The sequence below is a fragment of the Seriola dumerili genome, unplaced genomic scaffold, assembly GCF_002260705.1.
Source record: "Seriola dumerili isolate Sdu_G_001 unplaced genomic scaffold, Sdu_1.0 BDQW01001001.1, whole genome shotgun sequence".
In the NCBI taxonomy this organism is placed as follows: Eukaryota; Metazoa; Chordata; class Actinopteri; order Carangiformes; family Carangidae; genus Seriola; species Seriola dumerili.
Window position 1 is genome coordinate 389,204 of NW_019175256.1, and position 18,075 is coordinate 407,278.

The 18,075-nt window shown below is 50.1% G+C and overlaps 3 protein-coding genes and 1 long non-coding RNA gene across 4 annotated transcripts in view; 1 reads left to right on the plus strand and 3 right to left on the minus strand.

Annotated features, from left to right (window-relative positions):
- dzank1 (double zinc ribbon and ankyrin repeat domains 1) overlaps positions 1-6,733 on the plus strand; it is an 8,282-nt gene extending 1,549 nt beyond the window's left edge. The window contains exons 5-20 of the mRNA XM_022766742.1: positions 544-659; positions 758-828; positions 1,085-1,202; positions 1,289-1,402; positions 1,601-1,684; positions 1,832-1,951; positions 2,976-3,134; positions 3,227-3,461; positions 3,555-3,658; positions 3,843-3,926; positions 4,004-4,124; positions 5,359-5,420; positions 5,560-5,637; positions 5,724-5,851; positions 6,353-6,427; positions 6,556-6,733. Of these exons, the coding sequence (XP_022622463.1) occupies positions 544-659; positions 758-828; positions 1,085-1,202; positions 1,289-1,402; positions 1,601-1,684; positions 1,832-1,951; positions 2,976-3,134; positions 3,227-3,461; positions 3,555-3,658; positions 3,843-3,926; positions 4,004-4,124; positions 5,359-5,420; positions 5,560-5,637; positions 5,724-5,851; positions 6,353-6,427; positions 6,556-6,715 (1,829 nt within the window). The 3' untranslated portion in view covers positions 6,716-6,733. The remainder of the gene's footprint in view (positions 1-543; positions 660-757; positions 829-1,084; positions 1,203-1,288; positions 1,403-1,600; positions 1,685-1,831; positions 1,952-2,975; positions 3,135-3,226; positions 3,462-3,554; positions 3,659-3,842; positions 3,927-4,003; positions 4,125-5,358; positions 5,421-5,559; positions 5,638-5,723; positions 5,852-6,352; positions 6,428-6,555) is intronic.
- A 91-nt stretch (positions 6,734-6,824) lies between these two features.
- On the minus strand, positions 6,825-7,504 carry LOC111237595. The gene is made up of 3 exons (XR_002665776.1): positions 7,246-7,504; positions 6,961-7,068; positions 6,825-6,865 (listed from the first exon to the last, which is right to left on the minus strand). It is a non-coding gene; the product is annotated as an uncharacterized LOC111237595 (long non-coding RNA).
- A 919-nt stretch (positions 7,505-8,423) lies between these two features.
- Positions 8,424-16,272, minus strand: kat14 (lysine acetyltransferase 14). Its single transcript, XM_022766762.1, has 10 exons — positions 16,002-16,272; positions 15,501-15,622; positions 12,624-12,745; positions 12,260-12,432; positions 11,749-12,183; positions 11,083-11,672; positions 10,434-10,567; positions 10,128-10,303; positions 9,845-10,035; positions 8,424-9,229 (listed from the first exon to the last, which is right to left on the minus strand). Exons 1-10 carry the CDS (start codon positions 16,258-16,260, stop codon positions 9,056-9,058), a joined length of 2,376 nt encoding a protein of 791 aa, XP_022622483.1. The 5' UTR covers positions 16,261-16,272; the 3' UTR covers positions 8,424-9,055.
- An 83-nt stretch (positions 16,273-16,355) lies between these two features.
- Positions 16,356-17,967, minus strand: pet117 (PET117 homolog). Its single transcript, XM_022766764.1, has 2 exons — positions 17,808-17,967; positions 16,356-16,509 (listed from the first exon to the last, which is right to left on the minus strand). The coding sequence occupies exons 1-2, from the start codon at positions 17,901-17,903 to the stop codon at positions 16,357-16,359; spliced, it is 249 nt and encodes an 82-aa protein (XP_022622485.1). The 5' UTR covers positions 17,904-17,967; the 3' UTR covers position 16,356.
- Positions 17,968-18,075: the final 108 nt, after the last annotated feature.

Here is an 18,075-nt window from a genome sequence, read left to right on the forward strand (position 1 = left end):
AGCAGCAGCAGCAGCAGTAGTAGCAGCAGCAGTAGTAGTAGTAGCAGCAATAGTAGTAGCAGCAGTAGTAGTAGTAGCAGCAGTAGTAGTAGTAGCAGCAGTAGTAGTAGCAGTAGTAGTAGCAGTAGTAGTAGTAGCAGCAGCAGCAGCAGCAGTAGCAGTAGCAGTAGTAGTAGTAGCAGTAGCAGCAGTAGCAGCAGTAGTAGTAGTAGCAGTAGCAGTAGTAGTAGTAGTAGCAGTAGCAGCAGCAGCAGTAGTAGCAGTAGCAGTAGTAGTAGTAGTAGCAGCAGTAGTAGTAGTAGCAGTAGCAGCAGTAGTAGTAGTAGCAGTAGCAGTAGCAGTAGTAGTAGTAGCAGTAGCAGCAGTAGTAGTAGTAGCAGTAGTAGCAGTAGTAGTAGCAGCAGCAGCAGCAGCAGTAGTAGCAGCAGCAGTAGTAGTAGTAGCAGCAGTAGTAGTAGTAGTAGCAGTAGCAGTAGCAGTAGTAAAAACCTCTCAGACCAGGTGTGTGTTCTCACTTCACACTGTCCTCTCATCTGTATTCAGAGCCGAGGATGATGGGAAACGGTTCTCCTCTATCAGGTCCTCGTTTCCTGAACAGTCGACTGGGTTCTCCGACCACCACAGCCCAGTCCGGTTCCTCCCAACGTTCCCAGGCAGTGGTAAACAAACCAACCTTCATCGCCTCAGTCAAGCTAACACCACTCTGCCGTGACACACGTCTGAGGACTTTTATTTTGATGTGTTTCCTGTCTATCAGAGTTCAGGTGTGCTGAAGCAGCTGAGCAGCACACACACGTCCAGAATCCAACGGGACACCGACTTCCTGAGGTACCTGACACTGACGTCTGTTAGTCTCAATATCTTAGGACCAAACACACACAAGTATGTGGACAGAGTTGTCCACATACTTTGGCCTCATAGTCTTCAGCATCAGAGGATGAACCTGCACTGATGCACCTGTAGCTTCACCTGAGCTTTTTCTCTGTACCTGTCTCTCTGTCTGTCTGTGTCTGTCTCTGTACCTGTCTGTCTGTCTCTGTACCTGTCTGTCTCTATACCTGTCTGTCTGTCTAACTGTTTGCAGGTGCGCTCAGTGTCTGAGTTTCCGTCCTACAGACCCGTTTGCTCGGTTCTGTGCTCAGTGTGGCGCTGTCGTTCCTCCGTTACCTGAACAGAGACTGCCCCCTGCTGAGGGAGGACAGGTACTACACACACTTGTACACACACCTGCACACAGATGAGAATGTCCTGGGTCATCACTGGTCTCGTGTGTGTGCTCTGTTCTCAGAAGGTTCTCTGTGCGTTCTGTAACACTGTGGTTCCCGTCAACACTCACACCTGTTTGATCTGTGAAGCCTCCGTCCAACAACAACTACAACCACAGGCCAGACTCACACTGCAGGTACACACACACACACACACACACATACACACACACACACACATACACATATGAAATAAAATCTTATTCTTATGTTACAACCATAAATTTAAAAACAAAAATTTTCAAATTCTTTTGTGATATTTTGACTTTCTTCGTGTGTGTGTGTGTGTGTGTGTGTGTGTGTGTGTGTGTGTGTGTGTGTGTGTGTGTGTGTAGGATCATGTGGTGTGTGTTTGCTGTGGAAGTGGGAATCCAGCTCACATCACCAACTGTCTGACCTGTGAGAGCCGCCTGCAGCCGGTAACACACACACACACACACACACACATACACACACACACACACACACACACACACACACACACACACACTGATTCATCTGTAGATATTTAGATATTCAACCTTTTATTTCCCTGTGTGCGTGTTTGTGTGCGTGTGTTGCTGCAGGTGTGTGTGGGTAACGACACCCCCTCTGTCCCATCAGCTGACAGCAGGATGTTGTCCTGCTCCAGGTGTAAACGTATAAACCACAGGGATGCCAGATACTGCGACTGGTGCGGCTCCAAGGTAAACACACACCTGAACACACACCTGAACAATTACGTGAACACACACCTGAACACAAACCTGAACTCACACCTGAACACAAACTTGAACTCACACCTGAACTCTCATCTGAACACACACCTGAACACTCATCTGAACTCACACCTGAACTCTCACCTGAACTCTCACCTGAACACTCATCTGAACACTAACCTGAACACTCATCTGAACACACACCTGAACTCTCACCTGAACACTCACCTGAACACTCACCTGAACACTCACACCTGAACACTCACCTGAACACTCATCTGAACTCACACCTGAACTCTCACCTGAACACTCATCTGAACACACACCTGAACACTCATCTGAACTCACACCTGAACACTCACACCTGAACACTCACCTGAACACTCATCTGAACACACACCTGAACTCTCACCTGAACACTCACCTGAACACTCATCTGAACTCACACCTGAACACTCACACCTGAACACTCACCTGAACACTCATCTGAACACACACCTGAAGTCTCACCTGAACACTCACCTGAACACTCATCTGAACTCACACCTGAACTCTCACCTGAACACTCATCTGAACTCACACCTGAACTCACACCTGAACACTCACCTGAACACTCACACCTGAACACTCATCTGAACACTCACCTGAACACTCATCTGAACTCTCACCTGAACACTCACCTGAACACTCATCTGAACACACACCTGAACTCTCACCTGAACTCTCACCTGAACACTCATCTGAACACTCACCTGAACTCTCACCTGAACACTCATCTGAACTCACACCTGAACTCTCACCTGAACACTTACGTGAACACACCTAGCACTAACTAGCTTGAAATGGCTGATTATTGTGATTGTTGGAACTGAAAATGAACAGTTTAGATTTTCAGTTCTTCTGTAGTTGAGTTTTGTGTTGAGGTTGTTTCCTCATGCTTCCAGGTTTTGTGCTAAGCTAATGTTAGCAGTGAATCACTGTGGCTCTGTAGTGATGTGATGCGTGTCTGTAGCCTGGTCATGCAGCGAGCTGTGTGACGTGTGGGCGATGTGGAGCGAGTGGACACCCGTATGCCTTCTACTGCGCAGCCTGTGGCGTCTACCTGGAAGCACCATCACCCACTTCCTGTAGTGACATCACACGGACTGTCAGGGGCACCGCCCCCAGCCAGGTATGATGCCCCACTGACATCACGCCGTTCACACAAGTCATAATCTAGTTTATCACACAATAACAGGCTGTCATGTTTGTGTGTGTGATCAGGCTTCAGCCTCGACCTCCCATGATGCCATCTGGCAGGCCACGCCTTCATCTGACCCCACACCCACTGTGAAGGTAACCCCGCCCACTGCTGATCAGTACACGCAGACTGTTGGACTCTATTATCCATCAGCCACTGAGCTCCAAAAGAAAGACCAGCAGAGGGCGCTACAGCTCAGCAGACAGCAGGCGACCAGAGTCCGTCAACCGCTACTGACCGCCATCAGCCCGGGCAGTGGTACAGTGTACTACTACTACTACTACTACTACTAATACTAACACTAATAATACTACTACTACTACTGATACTACTTGTCATTGATGTGTTCAGGTTACTGGAGGAAGCAGGTGGATCATGTTTGTGCTCACCTGAGGAGTTATGCTCAGAACAATGCCCCCTTCAGGACTCTGCTGGGAGAGCCTCGTCTGGGCCGGGTACGCCACACCTCACCTGTACATCACCTGTACATCACCTGCACCTCACCTGTGGGATAAATGAACTGCCATTAAATTGATTGATAACGACGTCTGTGAGAAGTTGATTAGGCATCAGACTCACCTGAGCAGGTGCAGGTGCTCCTGTGTGTCAGCTGACGTGTTGTGTCTTCTCCACCTTCAGATGGTCTCTGCTGTGGTTCAAGAAGATGGTTATGAAGTCAGTCTGACCGTCAGCTTTGTGTCGGCCGCACGAGAAGAGAAGCAGGTGAGTTGAACACCTGGAGTCTGACTGAAACATCTCTTCAGTGAAGTTCAGGTGACTGACAGCAGGTTTGGTCTCAGGTGGGTCCTGAAGGTGACGGTGCAGGTCCAGCAGGTACCCGTCCGAGATCAGCACCTGCAGGTCGGACTGAGACTCTGAGCAGCGTCACAGAACGATTCTCCGACAGCAGCAGTAAGAAAGGTTGGTACAGACGCTGTAGATACACTGTAAATATACTGTAGATACACTGTAGATACACTGTAAATACACTGTAAATATACTGTAGATACACTGTAAATACACTGTAAATATACTGTAAATACACTGTAGATACACTGTAAATATACTGTAAATATACTGTAAATACACTGTAGATACACTGTAGATACACTGTAAATACACTGTAAATATACTGTAAATATACTGTAAATACACTGTAGATACACTGTAAATATACTGTAAATACACTGTAGATACACTAAATACACTGTAAATATACTGTAGATACACCGTAGATATACTGTAAATATACTGTAAATATACTGTAAATACACTGTTAATATACTGTAAATATACTGTAAATATACTGTTAATATACTGTAAATACACTGTAGATACACTGTAGATACACTGTAAATACACTGTAGATATACTGTAAATACACTGTAAATACACTGTAAATATACTGTAAATACACTGTTTCATACCTGTAGAGACAGTGTAGTGCAGCAGATAACTGCATATTTGAGGGAAATCTTTCAAATGTGAATACAAATGCTAAATGTGTTAGCCACTTCAAGTTCAAGATGGCCGCCATTTCTTCCAAGGAAATGTTATTTTTTGTAATAAGTTCCTTGACTATTTTCTCATATGAATGATCCAGGTGTGAAATCATTTTAACAATGTAGAAGGAGAATTTAGTACACTGTAAAAAATCAAAGAAAGTATATTTCAGCAAAAATGTTCCTCACAAAAAAAAGCTCGCTAACTAGCCTAGCGCTAGCGAGTTAGCCTAGCGAGCTTGCAGGTTGACTCTTAACAGAACTTTTGGTTCATCACTCATAACAAATGGTTTGTAAACACGTTGTGTTTTAGGCAAAATTTTTCCTGACATGTTGAAGTTGAAATTTAACAGTTGTGAATTCACGTCCTCATCGTCTAAAACACGGGATTACATTATATAATCATAGAGATCTGTCCCATGGGTAAAATTCTGTCGTAAAACATGTTTACTGTGCCAGAAATGGCGGCCATCTTTTAAGTTTTGAAATTTGCTGAACAGGAATCAGTCTGAGTCCAGATTAAAGCTAACATGCTAACGCTAGTTTCCTGTCCTGTTCACTCCTCCAGTCACTTTGTTCTCAGCTCATCAGTTCATTAGAAACGTGTCTGTAGTCTGGGGTCAGTTGTTGTTCCTCTGTGGTTTTATTAACAGGAAGTGATGCGTCCACAAGTGTGATGAAACCCCCCAGACCAAACCTGACGCCCAAACCTCCGGTAAGAACCTGCACCAGCTGCTGGGGAGTCATTTAGATCTGGATCTGGATCTAAACTCACCTGAAGGAGGCCACGCCTCTGCTGCTATCTCACTTCCTGTTCAGTATAGCTCCTCTCTGATTGGATGTCCTGGTTGCAGGTGAAGGACAGTCAGCTGCTGAAGGAGCTGGGTCCAGGTCGAGGTCAGATCAGCGTCATCCAGCAGCTCCTGGATCAGGTAAGAGTCTCTGCAGCCAATCAACAGCTTCCTCTGGATCACCTGACGTAGTTTACTCTGACCATTGTTTGTTTGTCGACCACCAGGGGGCGGATCCCTCCTGCTGCGGCAGCAATGGACGACACGCCTTGGCTGTTGCCGTAGTGAACGGGCACTGTGATGTACTTCCTGTTCTGGTGCAGAGAGGAGCTGACGTGGAGCAGCAGTCCGGACAGTAAGACGACCATCATCCATCAGGTCCAGGACCAGCACTGAGACCTGGTCCAGGACCAGGATTCTCTGTCTCATTACTAAACCATGCGACTGTCAGTTAGATTTCCCACCTCGCAGTTGTTTCCTCCACACAGGAAACACGGTCACAGTCTCTCCATTATGATGTCACAGTGAAGTTGCCCTTTGACCTTTTGATATAAAATGTCATCACTTCATTTTATCCTGATGTTTGAGTTAAACTGTCTCATAATTAATGAATTAATTCTTGAGTCATAGCCAAAACCTGTTTTGTGAGGTCATAGTGACCTTTGACCCACCGGTCAGTTATTCCTTGAGTCCAGGTGAATGTTTGTGCCAGATGTGAAGAAGTTCCATCAAGGTGTTACTGAGATGTCACGTCCATGAGAATGAGACGGACAACCTGTCGTGATGTCATGTGATGTCATGTGATGTCATGTCTGTGCTGATGATGTAACATGATGAATCTCCTCCTCTTCCTCAGGATGAAGAACACAGCTCTGCATGAAGCTGCAGCTCTGGGCTCTGAAGGTCTGCAGTGTGCAGAGGTTCTGCTTAGGTACGACTCACCTGTGTTAAACCTTTAGTTGAGAAAAAAACTTTAAACTTCAGAGTCTGAAGAAGTGTGTGTGTGTGTGTGTGTGTGTGTGTGTGTGTGTGTGTGTGTCTCTCTCTCTCTCCCTTCAGCTGCAGGGCCAGTGTGAAGCGGAGGAATGCCGCCGGTCAGACAGCGTATGACGTGGCGGTGAGCTCCGGCTGTAACAACATGGCGTCTCTGCTGGCTGCTCGGACCGGACTGGAATTACTGGGCAAACTGAGAAAACCCAAACTGAACCTGGACGTCTGAGGAACAGACTGAGCTGAAGGAGCCTCACTGGGTTTCATCTGAAGCTCTGACCCGGTTACTGCTTCATCCAGAGAACCAGACCCTGAACCATCAGACCCTGAACCCTCAGACCTTCAGACCTTCAGACCATCAGACCCTGAACCATCAGACCTTCAGACCCTGAACCATCAGACCTTTTCAGCCACCATCAGAACCTGAACCCTCAGACCTTCGACCTCGACATTGGACCCTGAAACCATCCAGACCTTCAGACCCTGAACCATCAGACCTTCAGACCATCAGACCCTGAACCCTCAGACCTTCAGACCATCAGACCCTGAACCATCAGACCTTCAGACCCTGAACCATCAGACCTTCAGACCATCAGACCCTGAACCCTCAGACCTTCAGACCCTGAACCCTCAGACCATCAGACCCTGAACCCTCAGACCTTCAGACCCTGAACCATCAGACCCTGAACCCTCAGACCTTCAGACCTTCAGACCATCAGACCCTGAACCATCAGACCTTCAGACCCTGAACCATCAGACCCTCAGACCTTCAGACCATCAGGTGTCAGTGTGTGTTGCTGGTCTTCACTGGGTCAGTGTTTGATCTGTTCCTAAATGAAAGGCAGTGTGTGTTCACTGAGCTCTGTTGTTTCCATCCGCCTTGAAATCAGAGAGTGAAACATGATAAACTTCAGGTCAGTTTACAGGATTTAAACCCTCAACCTCCAGACTGAAACCAGCAGCTGCAGTTCCTCTAATGGCCACTAGAGTCTGGCTCCAACAGTGAGTCAGTCCCCATAGACTCCCATGTTAAAATGTCCAACTTTACAGCAGAAATAAACATGTTTACAGCCTGGTACAAAAACTGTTTTGGTCTCTAGAGCTAATTTCCTCCTTCATGACACCTGTTTATAGAACTCACCTGTTTATATAACTCACCTGTTTACATTTTATTAAGGACTGAAGTTATGGAGGATTGAGGGCGTGGCCTCTGAGTGACAGGTGGGTGAGCGTATGCTTGTCACAAAACGGCTCCACAGGCCCCTCCTCTTTGACCATGTTCGGATTAGCTGGGAGTTAGGGGCAGAGTCAGATACTGCCAAGATGGCGACAGTGGAGCAGCTCACTCTGAGCTTTAGAAACCTGTGGGTGACGTCACAGAGGCGACAGCCATCTTTATTTATTCTGTAGTTTCAACTACATCTCATCAACATTGTCAACAGTTCACTGGTCACATGACTCCAGACGTCATGTGACAAAAACAACTGAATCAGTTGTTGATCTTCACACATCTACATCACCAGCTGTGTGGAGCGATGAGGAGGAGGCTGAACCTTCCTCACATCATGTTCTCCATCCTCAGTGCTGGCCTCATGACCTCTTCTTCTTCTGTGGTTTAATGGCAGACTCATGTTCACACAGAGGAAACAGGACTCCTCTCAGGTGTGACAGTTTGACCAGTGAGAATCTAAATTAATTTAGTATTGTATTAATGATGTGAATAATCAGCAGCTCAGAGTTTTATCTGTTGTATTTTATTTTAATGGACACTTTTTCATGTAAAACCTTAAAATCAGACACAAGCAGCTGCAGCTCTTCACCAGCAGGAGGGGCTGTTCATCACACCAACAGCCGCTGCCCCCCCCCCTTTGGAGAAACTGCTGAATGACACAGAGAAAACATGAAGTTGAACCCTCTGAGGGGGGAGGTGGGGGGAGGGGGGGGTACAGTAGAACTACGGCGTGAATCTGTCGACTCTACTTTCACTCTCAGATGTCACGTGACTCACAGCCTCAAACGTCCGAGTGACAGACAACAACTACAGCTCAGTGACATCACAGACTTTCACATTCGGCATTTATTATCCATTCATCTTTGATTCTGTTTTTATGAACCTAAGACTTTGGTGAACTCACAACAAACTCGTCCACGTCAGTAAAAAAAGGTTCGTTTGAAGAATTTCAAAAACCAGGCTTCAAGTTTTCAGCATTTGGGAACAAAGATCTCTTCGCTCTGCGACAAGAAGAAGAGCTGAGATAAACACAATCATGTTTCATCAAAGAAAAGTTTCAAAGAAATTATGTAGAAATGGAGAAACTCTCCTCAGACCTCAGAGGGTTAATAAACTCACAAACATTCACACGATGTTCAACCGGAAACTGAAGAAGAAGAGTTGATGACATCATCAGGCGCTCATGTTCTACTGTCTCTTACAGTTACTGGTCCTCAAACATCATCATCACCATCAGCAGCCGCCGGGTCCCGGTCTCCTGCAGCATCACTGACCCACGCTCCTGGACCGGTCGTTCTGTTCATTTGAAACATGAGGCGAAGGTGCGGCGTGGTCGTCTCAGCGCCTCAGCCGGAGGAAGAAGGCGTGGCGGCACTCGGCGCTGTCAACAGGATAGTATTTATCGTAGAAGTCCAGGATGTACTCCTCGGCTTTGAAGCCAAACTTCTGGTACAGCAGCATGGCGGGATTACTGGCCGACACGTGGAGCGTCACGTCCTTCCCCATACACGTCTGAAAGACACAGAGACAAGGGTCTCACCTTACTGAACCTGTGCAGCTCACCTGGTCTCACCTGATAACCAAGGTTACCTGAGGTCAACTCAACAGGTTATTGGACTCCTGGTGTGTTTGTTGTGGAGAGGAGGACTCCTCTGTGGATCGTTCAGCTGCTGGTAAAAACCTGCTGAACGTCTGGTTCATGAGCGATCAGAGAAACAGTCAGAACAAAGGTTAGCATCAACCTCAGCTGCAGCTCTTCTCTGAGTCTCTGTCCTCCGTACAGCGTCGCTCAGACTCACCTGAACCACTGACACTGAAGGAATCCAAACTACAACTCCCATGATCCCACGCTCCTTCATGACGTCACCTCCAACCTCTGTGTTGCTAGCTGTGTTCGCTAATACGCAGTTACCAAAAACAGGGCCAGTAGGTAGCAGTGTGACATCATCATTAGTGGACAGCTACACACTGAGAACAAGTTCAATGACTCAATCAAAGACATTCAAACACGACAGGTGCGCTCACTGCTGCAGCTGCTTCTGTTTTAATTCTGACCAATCAGGAGCTAGTACCAACCACAGATCAGTCCCCCCCCCTCAGGAGTCGGCCCCTGTGTTGACCTCTGACCTGGATGAGGTGGTAGATCATGAAGGTGCCGATGCCGGCTCTCCTCCACTCAGGGTGCACCAGCAGGAAGGAGATGTACGCCTCATTGTACTTCACGTCCGGCACCATGAAACCGAAGCCAACCACCACCTTCTTATAGAGGACGACCACGCTGAAGTCCGGGTACTGCAGACACTCGGACAGGTCCACACCTGGAGGGGGGGGGGGCAATCAGAGGCAGGTTAGGAGGGACTGACTCGTGGTTGGACGGTTGACGGTGAGTAGAAGGAAGTGTGTGTGTTACCTGGCCAGAAGCTGTCGTGACACATGGCGTTGACGGAGGGGATGTGGTTTGGGCGGACATAGCAGTAGTCGATGGGGGCGTCGGCCTCAGGGACCCAGTCAGGCTCCGCCCTGTGAGGATACGCCCTGATCTCTGCCAGCAACCGCAGCTTCACCGGGCGACTCTCATAGTCCCTCCTGAAGGACAGGCACACAACTCATACTGGTACTACTGTAGTACTACTAATACTACTGGTACTACTGGTACTACTGTAGTACTACTGATACCACAGTACTTGTGGGTGGGCCCTGAGCCCGTCAGTTGTACCTGATGAAGGGTTTGAGGATGCGGGACGTGTACGGACTCTTGATGCTCTGGTCCAGACTTCCTTCCGCTCCCATGAGTCGATGCCAGAAGGACACGGAGTTCAGGTGGCGCCCCCTCCTGCCGGAGAGGTTGGTCTGCACACACACATTCACAGAGACGTCAGAGGATCAACACACCTGACTATAGTCGCCTCCTCCTGGTCGTATCCCTCCACCGCTCACACTACTACAGGTACACCCTGTTTATCCAGAGTCAGACACAAGTCTTGAGTAATGGCTACAAAATGTTTTCTAAGGTCACTGTGACCTTTGACCTTTGACCACCACAATCTAATCAGGTCAAAGTTGACTCCAGGTGAAACTTGTAGAACTTCCCTCGGGGTGTTAATGAGATATCGTGTCCATGAGAATGAGACGGACACGTGGAAAACAAAATGGCTGCCGCTCTGACTGCCGGCGGCGTGGAGGAATAAAAACCACAACATTTACGAGGAAGAAGAAGAAGAAGAGCAGTTTCTTTCAGACACTAATTATAAACAACGATACGGCGGCAAACAGCTGTTCTATGTAAAGATAAACAGTGGAGGAGGAATGGCGTCCTGAGCAGAGAATGAGGCCACACCCCCTCTGTGTGATGTAATCTGAGGTACCTGGAATCGATCGAGAATACGCAGCTCCTGGCTGTTGGTGCAGTATTTCCCCATGACTCCGCCTCCCAGCAGTGCCCCCACCTCCTGCGCACCGTAGATCCCTCCCACCAGACTGAGGGTGGCGCTGACGGCCCGGTCGATGTCCAGCAGGGGGAGCCCTCTTTGCCTTTTGGCCTGGCGGACCAGCAGCTTCCTGTGGAGGCGTTTGGCCTGCGGCGTGACGGCTAAGGCGAGTGGGCAGGCGTCCAGCCGGCGCAGCAGCATCCTCTCCTCGTACAGAGTGAGGGGGGCGTGGCGAGGACTGTGGGAGACGCCTCCGTCGGCTTTCTCAGGGTGAGTTATCCTCCTACGCTCGGGCCCTCCGGCGCCAACACACCCCCCCGCAGAGAGAGACGGACCGTCACTCCGACCCACTGACTCCTCGAAGTCGTCCTCTCGCTCGCGTCCTTCGTCGTCCTCGCTCTCTGCTTCACGCTTGATGTGAGGTGGTAGTGGGCGGAGCTTCTTACGGGCAACAAGGGTGGCGCTGGGAGGAGGGATGTACTCCATCCCTGGGTCGATCATCCCCTCTGTCTCCATCTCCTCGTCGTCTGGAGGCGGGGCAGAGGGCAGAGGTCACATCATGTTCAAACACAGAACAGCTGGACGTGTCAGACTGTGACTCACCGTGGAACAGTGCCTGGGGCGGCATGGCGTCAGGGATGAGGTCCGCCTCTGAAAGTAGGCTGGGTGTAGCTGAGTGAGACGCCGGCGTGCCCGGGGCGGAGAAGTCGGGTGAAGGCGACGGCGACGGGCTGGTGAGCGGCGTACGGTCTGAAGAGCTGAGGGAGGAGAAATCAATGACCTCACCTTTCTCCAGGACGAGGTCAGGGCGGCGCCCGGCGGTCCCGCTGCGACCTCCGCCCAGTTTGACGGGCGTGGAGGAGGCGCTGCGGTCAGTGTAGCCGCCCACCGCCTCCTTCTGCGCCCGCCGGATGTCTTTAGCCTCCTGTGTGCGAGAGCGCTTCTCCTTCAGCTGCATGGCGTTCTCCACGGGGTTTCTGGCGCCGCGCTTCCTCAGACCCTCCACGGTGATGATCGGGTCCATGGCGGGTTTGGAGGCTGCAACACATAGCTCTGTTTAACTCGCCTGCTGCGGTGACATGACACCTTTGACCTGAGAGACACAGACCCTCACCTTTCGTCTTGGTGGTGGACTTGTCCACCTCTGGTCTCAGGGTCGGAGGTCTGTTCTGGACCAGCTTCCACCAGCCGGGTTCTCCGAACTCCTGCGCACCTGAGCGGAAGAAGGTGGGACTGCCGACCGACAGACAGCCGGCCACCGTGCTCCACCAGGTCGACGTCTTCTTCCTGCAGAGTCACAGTCACAGGGTCAGAGGTCACGTCACCTCCGGAGTTTAATAAAAGTCCAGAGTTTTATTTTGAAATCTCTGGGGTCGTGTTGTCGTCAGAAACTGAGACCTTAGGAAACGATGAGGTCACACACTCGCAGAGTGAAACACCAGGTCAACAACAACAACACAGGTGTGTTTAAAACTCACCTGGTTCCCAACAGGAAGTTCCAGTGTCGACCAATAAAGGCACAGATGTCCTCCTTCCACCTGAAGTAACCCTGACGACCGGTTCCCTCCAGAGACAAGTTGTACATAGCCAACATCACAACCTGACACACACACACACACACACACACACACACACACACACACACACACACACAAGCATAAGAACCAAACATCACACATTTATCACTTCCTCATATTGACACCCCAACTGATCACATGACTGATCAGAGGAGGAACAGCCAATCAGAGACACTGATGATTCTCTACATCAATGATTCATCTGCTTTTAAAAAGTCTTTCATCTGTGTGGAATCTATAAATCTGATCAACAGTCTGACATTTATAATACGTTTATAGTTTATTTATAATTATTTATCATGTATTTATGATTATTAGTAATATATCTATAATCGTTTATAATATATTTATAATTATATTTATTTCTCATATATTTAGAATGTTTAAATATAGAAACAGGTGACAGTGCGGGAGTAAGGGTCGACAGATATGGACAGATGTGGACAGAGGTGGACGGAGGGGAACAGATGTGGACAGAAGTAGCCAGAGGTGGACTGAGGGGACCAGATGTGGACAGAGGTGGACGGAGGGGAACAGATGTGGACAGAAGTAGCCAGAGGTGGACTGAGGGGACCAGATGTGGACAGAGGTGGACGGAGGGGAACAGATGTGGACAGAAGTAGCCAGAGGTGGACTGAGGGGACCAGATGTGGACAGAGGTGGACGGAGGGGAACAGATGTGGACAGAAGTAGCCAGAGGTGGACTGAGGGGACCAGATGTGGACAGAGGTGGACGGAGGGGAACAGATGTGGACAGAAGTAGCCAGAGGTGGACTGAGGGGACCAGATGTGGACAGAGGTGGACGGAGGGGAACAGATGTGGACAGAAGTAGCCAGAGGTGGACTGAGGGGACCAGATGTGGACAGAGGTGGACGGAGGGGAACAGATGTGGACAGAAGTAGCCAGAGGTGGACTGAGGGGACCAGATGTGGACAGAGGTGGACGGAGGGGAACAGATGTGGACAGAAGTAGCCAGAGGTGGACTGAGGGGACCAGATGTGGACAGAGGTGGACGGAGGGGAACAGATGTGGACAGAAGTAGCCAGAGGTGGACTGAGGGGACCAGATGTGGACAGAGGTGGACGGAGGGGAACAGATGTGGACAGAAGTAGCCAGAGGTGGACTGAGGGGACCAGATGTGGACAGAGGTGGACGGAGGGGAACAGATGTGGACAGAAGTAGCCAGAGGTGGACTGAGGGGACCAGATGTGGACAGAGGTGGACGGAGGGGAACAGATGTGGACAGAAGTAGCCAGAGGTGGACTGAGGGGACCAGATGTGGACAGAGGTGGACGGAGGGGAACAGATGTGGACAGAAGTAGCCAGAGGTGGACTGAGGGGACCAGATGTGGACAGAGGTGGACGGAGGGGAACAGATGTGGACAGAAGTAGCCAGAGGTGGACTGAGGGGACCAGATGTGGACAGAGGTGGACGGAGGGGAACAGATGTGGACAGAAGTAGCCAGAGGTGGACTGAGGGGACCAGATGTGGACAGAGGTGGACGGAGGGGAACAGATGTGGACAGAAGTAGCCAGAGGTGGACTGAGGGGACCAGATGTGGACAGAGGTGGACGGAGGGGAACAGATGTGGACAGAAGTAGCCAGAGGTGGACTGAGGGGACCAGATGTGGACAGAGGTGGACGGAGGGGAACAGATGTGGACAGAAGTAGCCAGAGGTGGACTGAGGGGACCAGATGTGGACAGAGGTGGACGGAGGGGAACAGATGTGGACAGAAGTAGCCAGAGGTGGACTGAGGGGACCAGATGTGGACAGAGGTGGACGGAGGGGAACAGATGTGGACAGAAGTAGCCAGAGGTGGACTGAGGGGACCAGATGTGGACAGAGGTGGACGGAGGGGAACAGATGTGGACAGAAGTAGCCAGAGGTGGACTGAGGGGACCAGATGTGGACAGAGGTGGACGGAGGGGAACAGATGTGGACAGAAGTAGCCAGAGGTGGACTGAGGGGACCAGATGTGGACAGAGGTGGACGGAGGGGAACAGATGTGGACAGAAGTAGCCAGAGGTGGACTGAGGGGACCAGATGTGGACAGAGGTGGACGGAGGGGAACAGATGTGGACAGAAGTAGCCAGAGGTGGACTGAGGGGACCAGATGTGGACAGAGGTGGACGGAGGGGAACAGATGTGGACAGAAGTAGCCAGAGGTGGACTGAGGGGACCAGATGTGGACAGAGGTGGACGGAGGGGAACAGATGTGGACAGAAGTAGCCAGAGGTGGACTGAGGGGACCAGATGTGGACAGAGGTGGACGGAGGGGAACAGATGTGGACAGAAGTAGCCAGAGGTGGACTGAGGGGACCAGATGTGGACAGAGGTGGACGGAGGGGAACAGATGTGGACAGAAGTAGCCAGAGGTGGACTGAGGGGACCAGATGTGGACAGAGGTGGACGGAGGGGAACAGATGTGGACAGAAGTAGCCAGAGGTGGACTGAGGGGACCAGATGTGGACAGAGGTGGACGGAGGGGAACAGATGTGGACAGAAGTAGCCAGAGGTGGACTGAGGGGACCAGATGTGGACAGAGGTGGACGGAGGGGAACAGATGTGGACAGAAGTAGCCAGAGGTGGACTGAGGGGACCAGATGTGGACAGAGGTGGACGGAGGGGAACAGATGTGGACAGAAGTAGCCAGAGGTGGACTGAGGGGACCAGATGTGGACAGAGGTGGACGGAGGGGAACAGATGTGGACAGATGTAGACAGCGGGGAACAGATGTAGACAGAGGGAAACAGATGTGGACAGATGCTGTGTACCTGCTGCCAGGTGAGTCTCATCCTCTCGAAGCTCTCCTTTCCGTCCTCTGAACAGTCGGAGCAGATGAATTTGAAGAAGTTGTCTCCCTTCAGGTAGCTGGGCTGTTCACCACGGAGCTGAGCTGAAGACAAACAGAGACACTGACACTGAGGCCCTGCTCACCTGTACACACCTGTACACACCTGTACACACCTGTACACACCTGAGGCCTGAACTACGAATCAAATTCAACGCACCCAGGATAACTTTCTGTTATCTGGCTTGACTGAACCTAACATTGACCTGATCACCTGGCTCAGTTGACTCTGGTTTACCTGTCCAGGTACGAGTGTGTTCATGTGAAAGAGGCGGAGTTGTTAATTATAAGCAACATCGTGTGAACCATGAATGAAACGCTGACACCTGCAGGTAAGTTCTATAACTGAATATTGTTTATGTTTTGTTGTTTGTTTGTTTGTTGTAAGTGTTGGTAAAGTCTGACTGTGATTACACACTCTCACCTGCAGGTATCCACCTGTGGCAGCGGTCGCAGTAGAAGGACATGTCCTCGCATGCCCAGCCCCCGTCGGCCTCCTCGCCCACGTCGCTGGTCAGAGAGTCTCCGCTCTGGTCATGTGACAGATCCACTGACCCCTGATCCTCCGACTCCACGATCAGCAGCGTCTCCCCCTCTACCTCCCCCTCCTCCAGACCCTCGGAGGCTGACGTGCACGCCGCCTCGTCCTCGGCCCCGCCCAGCTGCTCGCTGCTACTGTCCATCACTGGGCCTCACACCTGGACAGGTGAACACAGGGACGGTCAGGGACGTCACAGGACCACACCACAGGTGAGCAGGTGTGTGGGTATGTACCTGTGTCAGTGGTGGTCCTGCGGATGGAGCTCCGCCTCTCTGCGTTGTCTCTCCTCCTTCAGGTGTCGGGTCAGAATCTTCTGCTCCTCCAACCTCCTCAGGTTCTCCTTCTTCTTCTCCCACCGCTCCAGATCCCGGACCACTCCCTCGTGGAGACGCTGACCACGAGACACACGAGTAAACATCCAATCACAGACCTAGAGTAAACGCCCCGCCCCCTCCTGGACCAGAGTAAACAGGTGAGCCACCAACGCACCAGACTAAAACACAGCACAAGTTTTCTGATTACTTCACATGAACATGGACTCAGTCAAGTCAACATGAAGCAGGAAACACTGCCCTCTCCTTCAAAATAAAGTGACACTTGTGGCTGACAGGGCTTAGTTTTATAACAAGGTCATGGACATGTTGCAGTAGAGCTGCAGCAGAGGTCATCAGTTCAGACAGGAAACAGCTTTAGGCGTCACCTTGAGGTCATTGAGGGTCATTACATGTGCCTGAGTAGTTTGTGGAATTTACAGCCCACTTGCCAGTTTTCATGTTTCTAGGTCAGATGGATTTCTGTTCACAAACACTTAGCAAAGAAAAAAGTAAATTTTTCGCCTTTGTGTCGCCCCCTAGAGGCAGAACATCCCAAGACTGCACAGTGGAGCTAGCACCAAGCTTGTGAATGGATGCTCACAATCACTGAAGCCTGTTTTGATTCATGAGCATTTTTGTAAAATTGAATTCAAAGACAGACGTTTAAAAATGTTTAATTTCAAAACAGACCCACGGCCTCCGTTTCTTTTGTTTCACTTTATCATTTCTGAAAATGATGGAAGATTTGACACTTTTATTAGAAGACCATCTGAGTAAAGACTTGGAAGATGAACATGATGGAAGCCGCTCTCAAGAAAAGGTAAACGTCATTATTACAGCACCACCTTCAGGCAGGTCTGTGTCAGTGTTGGAGTCGTGATTTGCTCTTATGTTCTTTGCTGCATGAAGACTTTTAACAGAGAAAAATGAGAAAGAACGAATAATAAGAATTAAAACAATAGAGCTCCTGATTATGAAATTAATGTATAGGTTCTTTTACAGTCTGTGTGTGGAGTAATTAGTTTGTGGAATCACCTGAAAACAAGGTAAACAGCTGTGCTTCGATTAGATTCATGAAGAAAACTACTGTCAAAGACTTTATTTTGAAGTCTTACCGGATGTGATTAACCCGCCGTTTAGCCTGACTGAGGACCGTTTTCGGTGTTTTCAGTTTGAGCAGCTAACGTTATCGGACTGAGCTCAGCACGGTAAACGTTACGAGGCTGCAGCTTCTCCGTTAAACACCGAACACCGTCAGATTTTAGCTTTAAACGATCAGATAGTCCGTTAACTTCCTGTGACCTCCCGCTCCGCTAACCCCGCTGTCCCCTGCTAACTGTTAGCTTTAGCTCTGGCCCGGTTCCTCCCGGTGTACCTGTCGGTCCCAGGTCTGTTTGAGGTGAACGCCAGCCACGGTGCCTACAGTCAGAACCACAGAGAGCCCGAGGACCACCTTAGAGGCTGTAGACATCACGTTAGCTGTAGCTTCACGTTAGCCACCTGCTAACCGGCTCTGCTGCTGCTGCTGCTGCTGCTTCTTCAGCGGGACTCAGGCGCTTGTCTGAGACGTGAAGAGCTGAGCAGCGCCCCCCTCCGACCGGCACCTGAACACACCGTGATGGAAGCAGCCTCATTTAAAACTG

Bases quoted from the DNA above. Each gene is read 5' to 3' on its own strand.
- kat14 (XM_022766762.1), bottom strand. From the start codon at position 16,260: ATGGACAGTAGCAGCGAGCAGCTGGGCGGGGCCGAGGACGAGGCGGCG. The intron at 15,623-16,001 runs GTGAGAGTGTGT...GTTTGTCTTCAG, and splicing joins CCACAGGTGGATACCTGCAG to CTCAGCTCCGTGGTGAACAG. The intron at 10,036-10,127 runs GTAACACACACA...CCCCCCCTCCAG, and splicing joins TCACGACAGCTTCTGGCCAG to GTGTGGACCTGTCCGAGTGT.
- pet117 (XM_022766764.1), bottom strand. From the start codon at position 17,903: ATGTCTACAGCCTCTAAGGTGGTCCTCGGGCTCTCTGTGGTTCTGACT. The intron at 16,510-17,807 runs GTACACCGGGAG...TCTCGTGGTCAG, and splicing joins AACAGACCTGGGACCGACAG to CGTCTCCACGAGGGAGTGGT.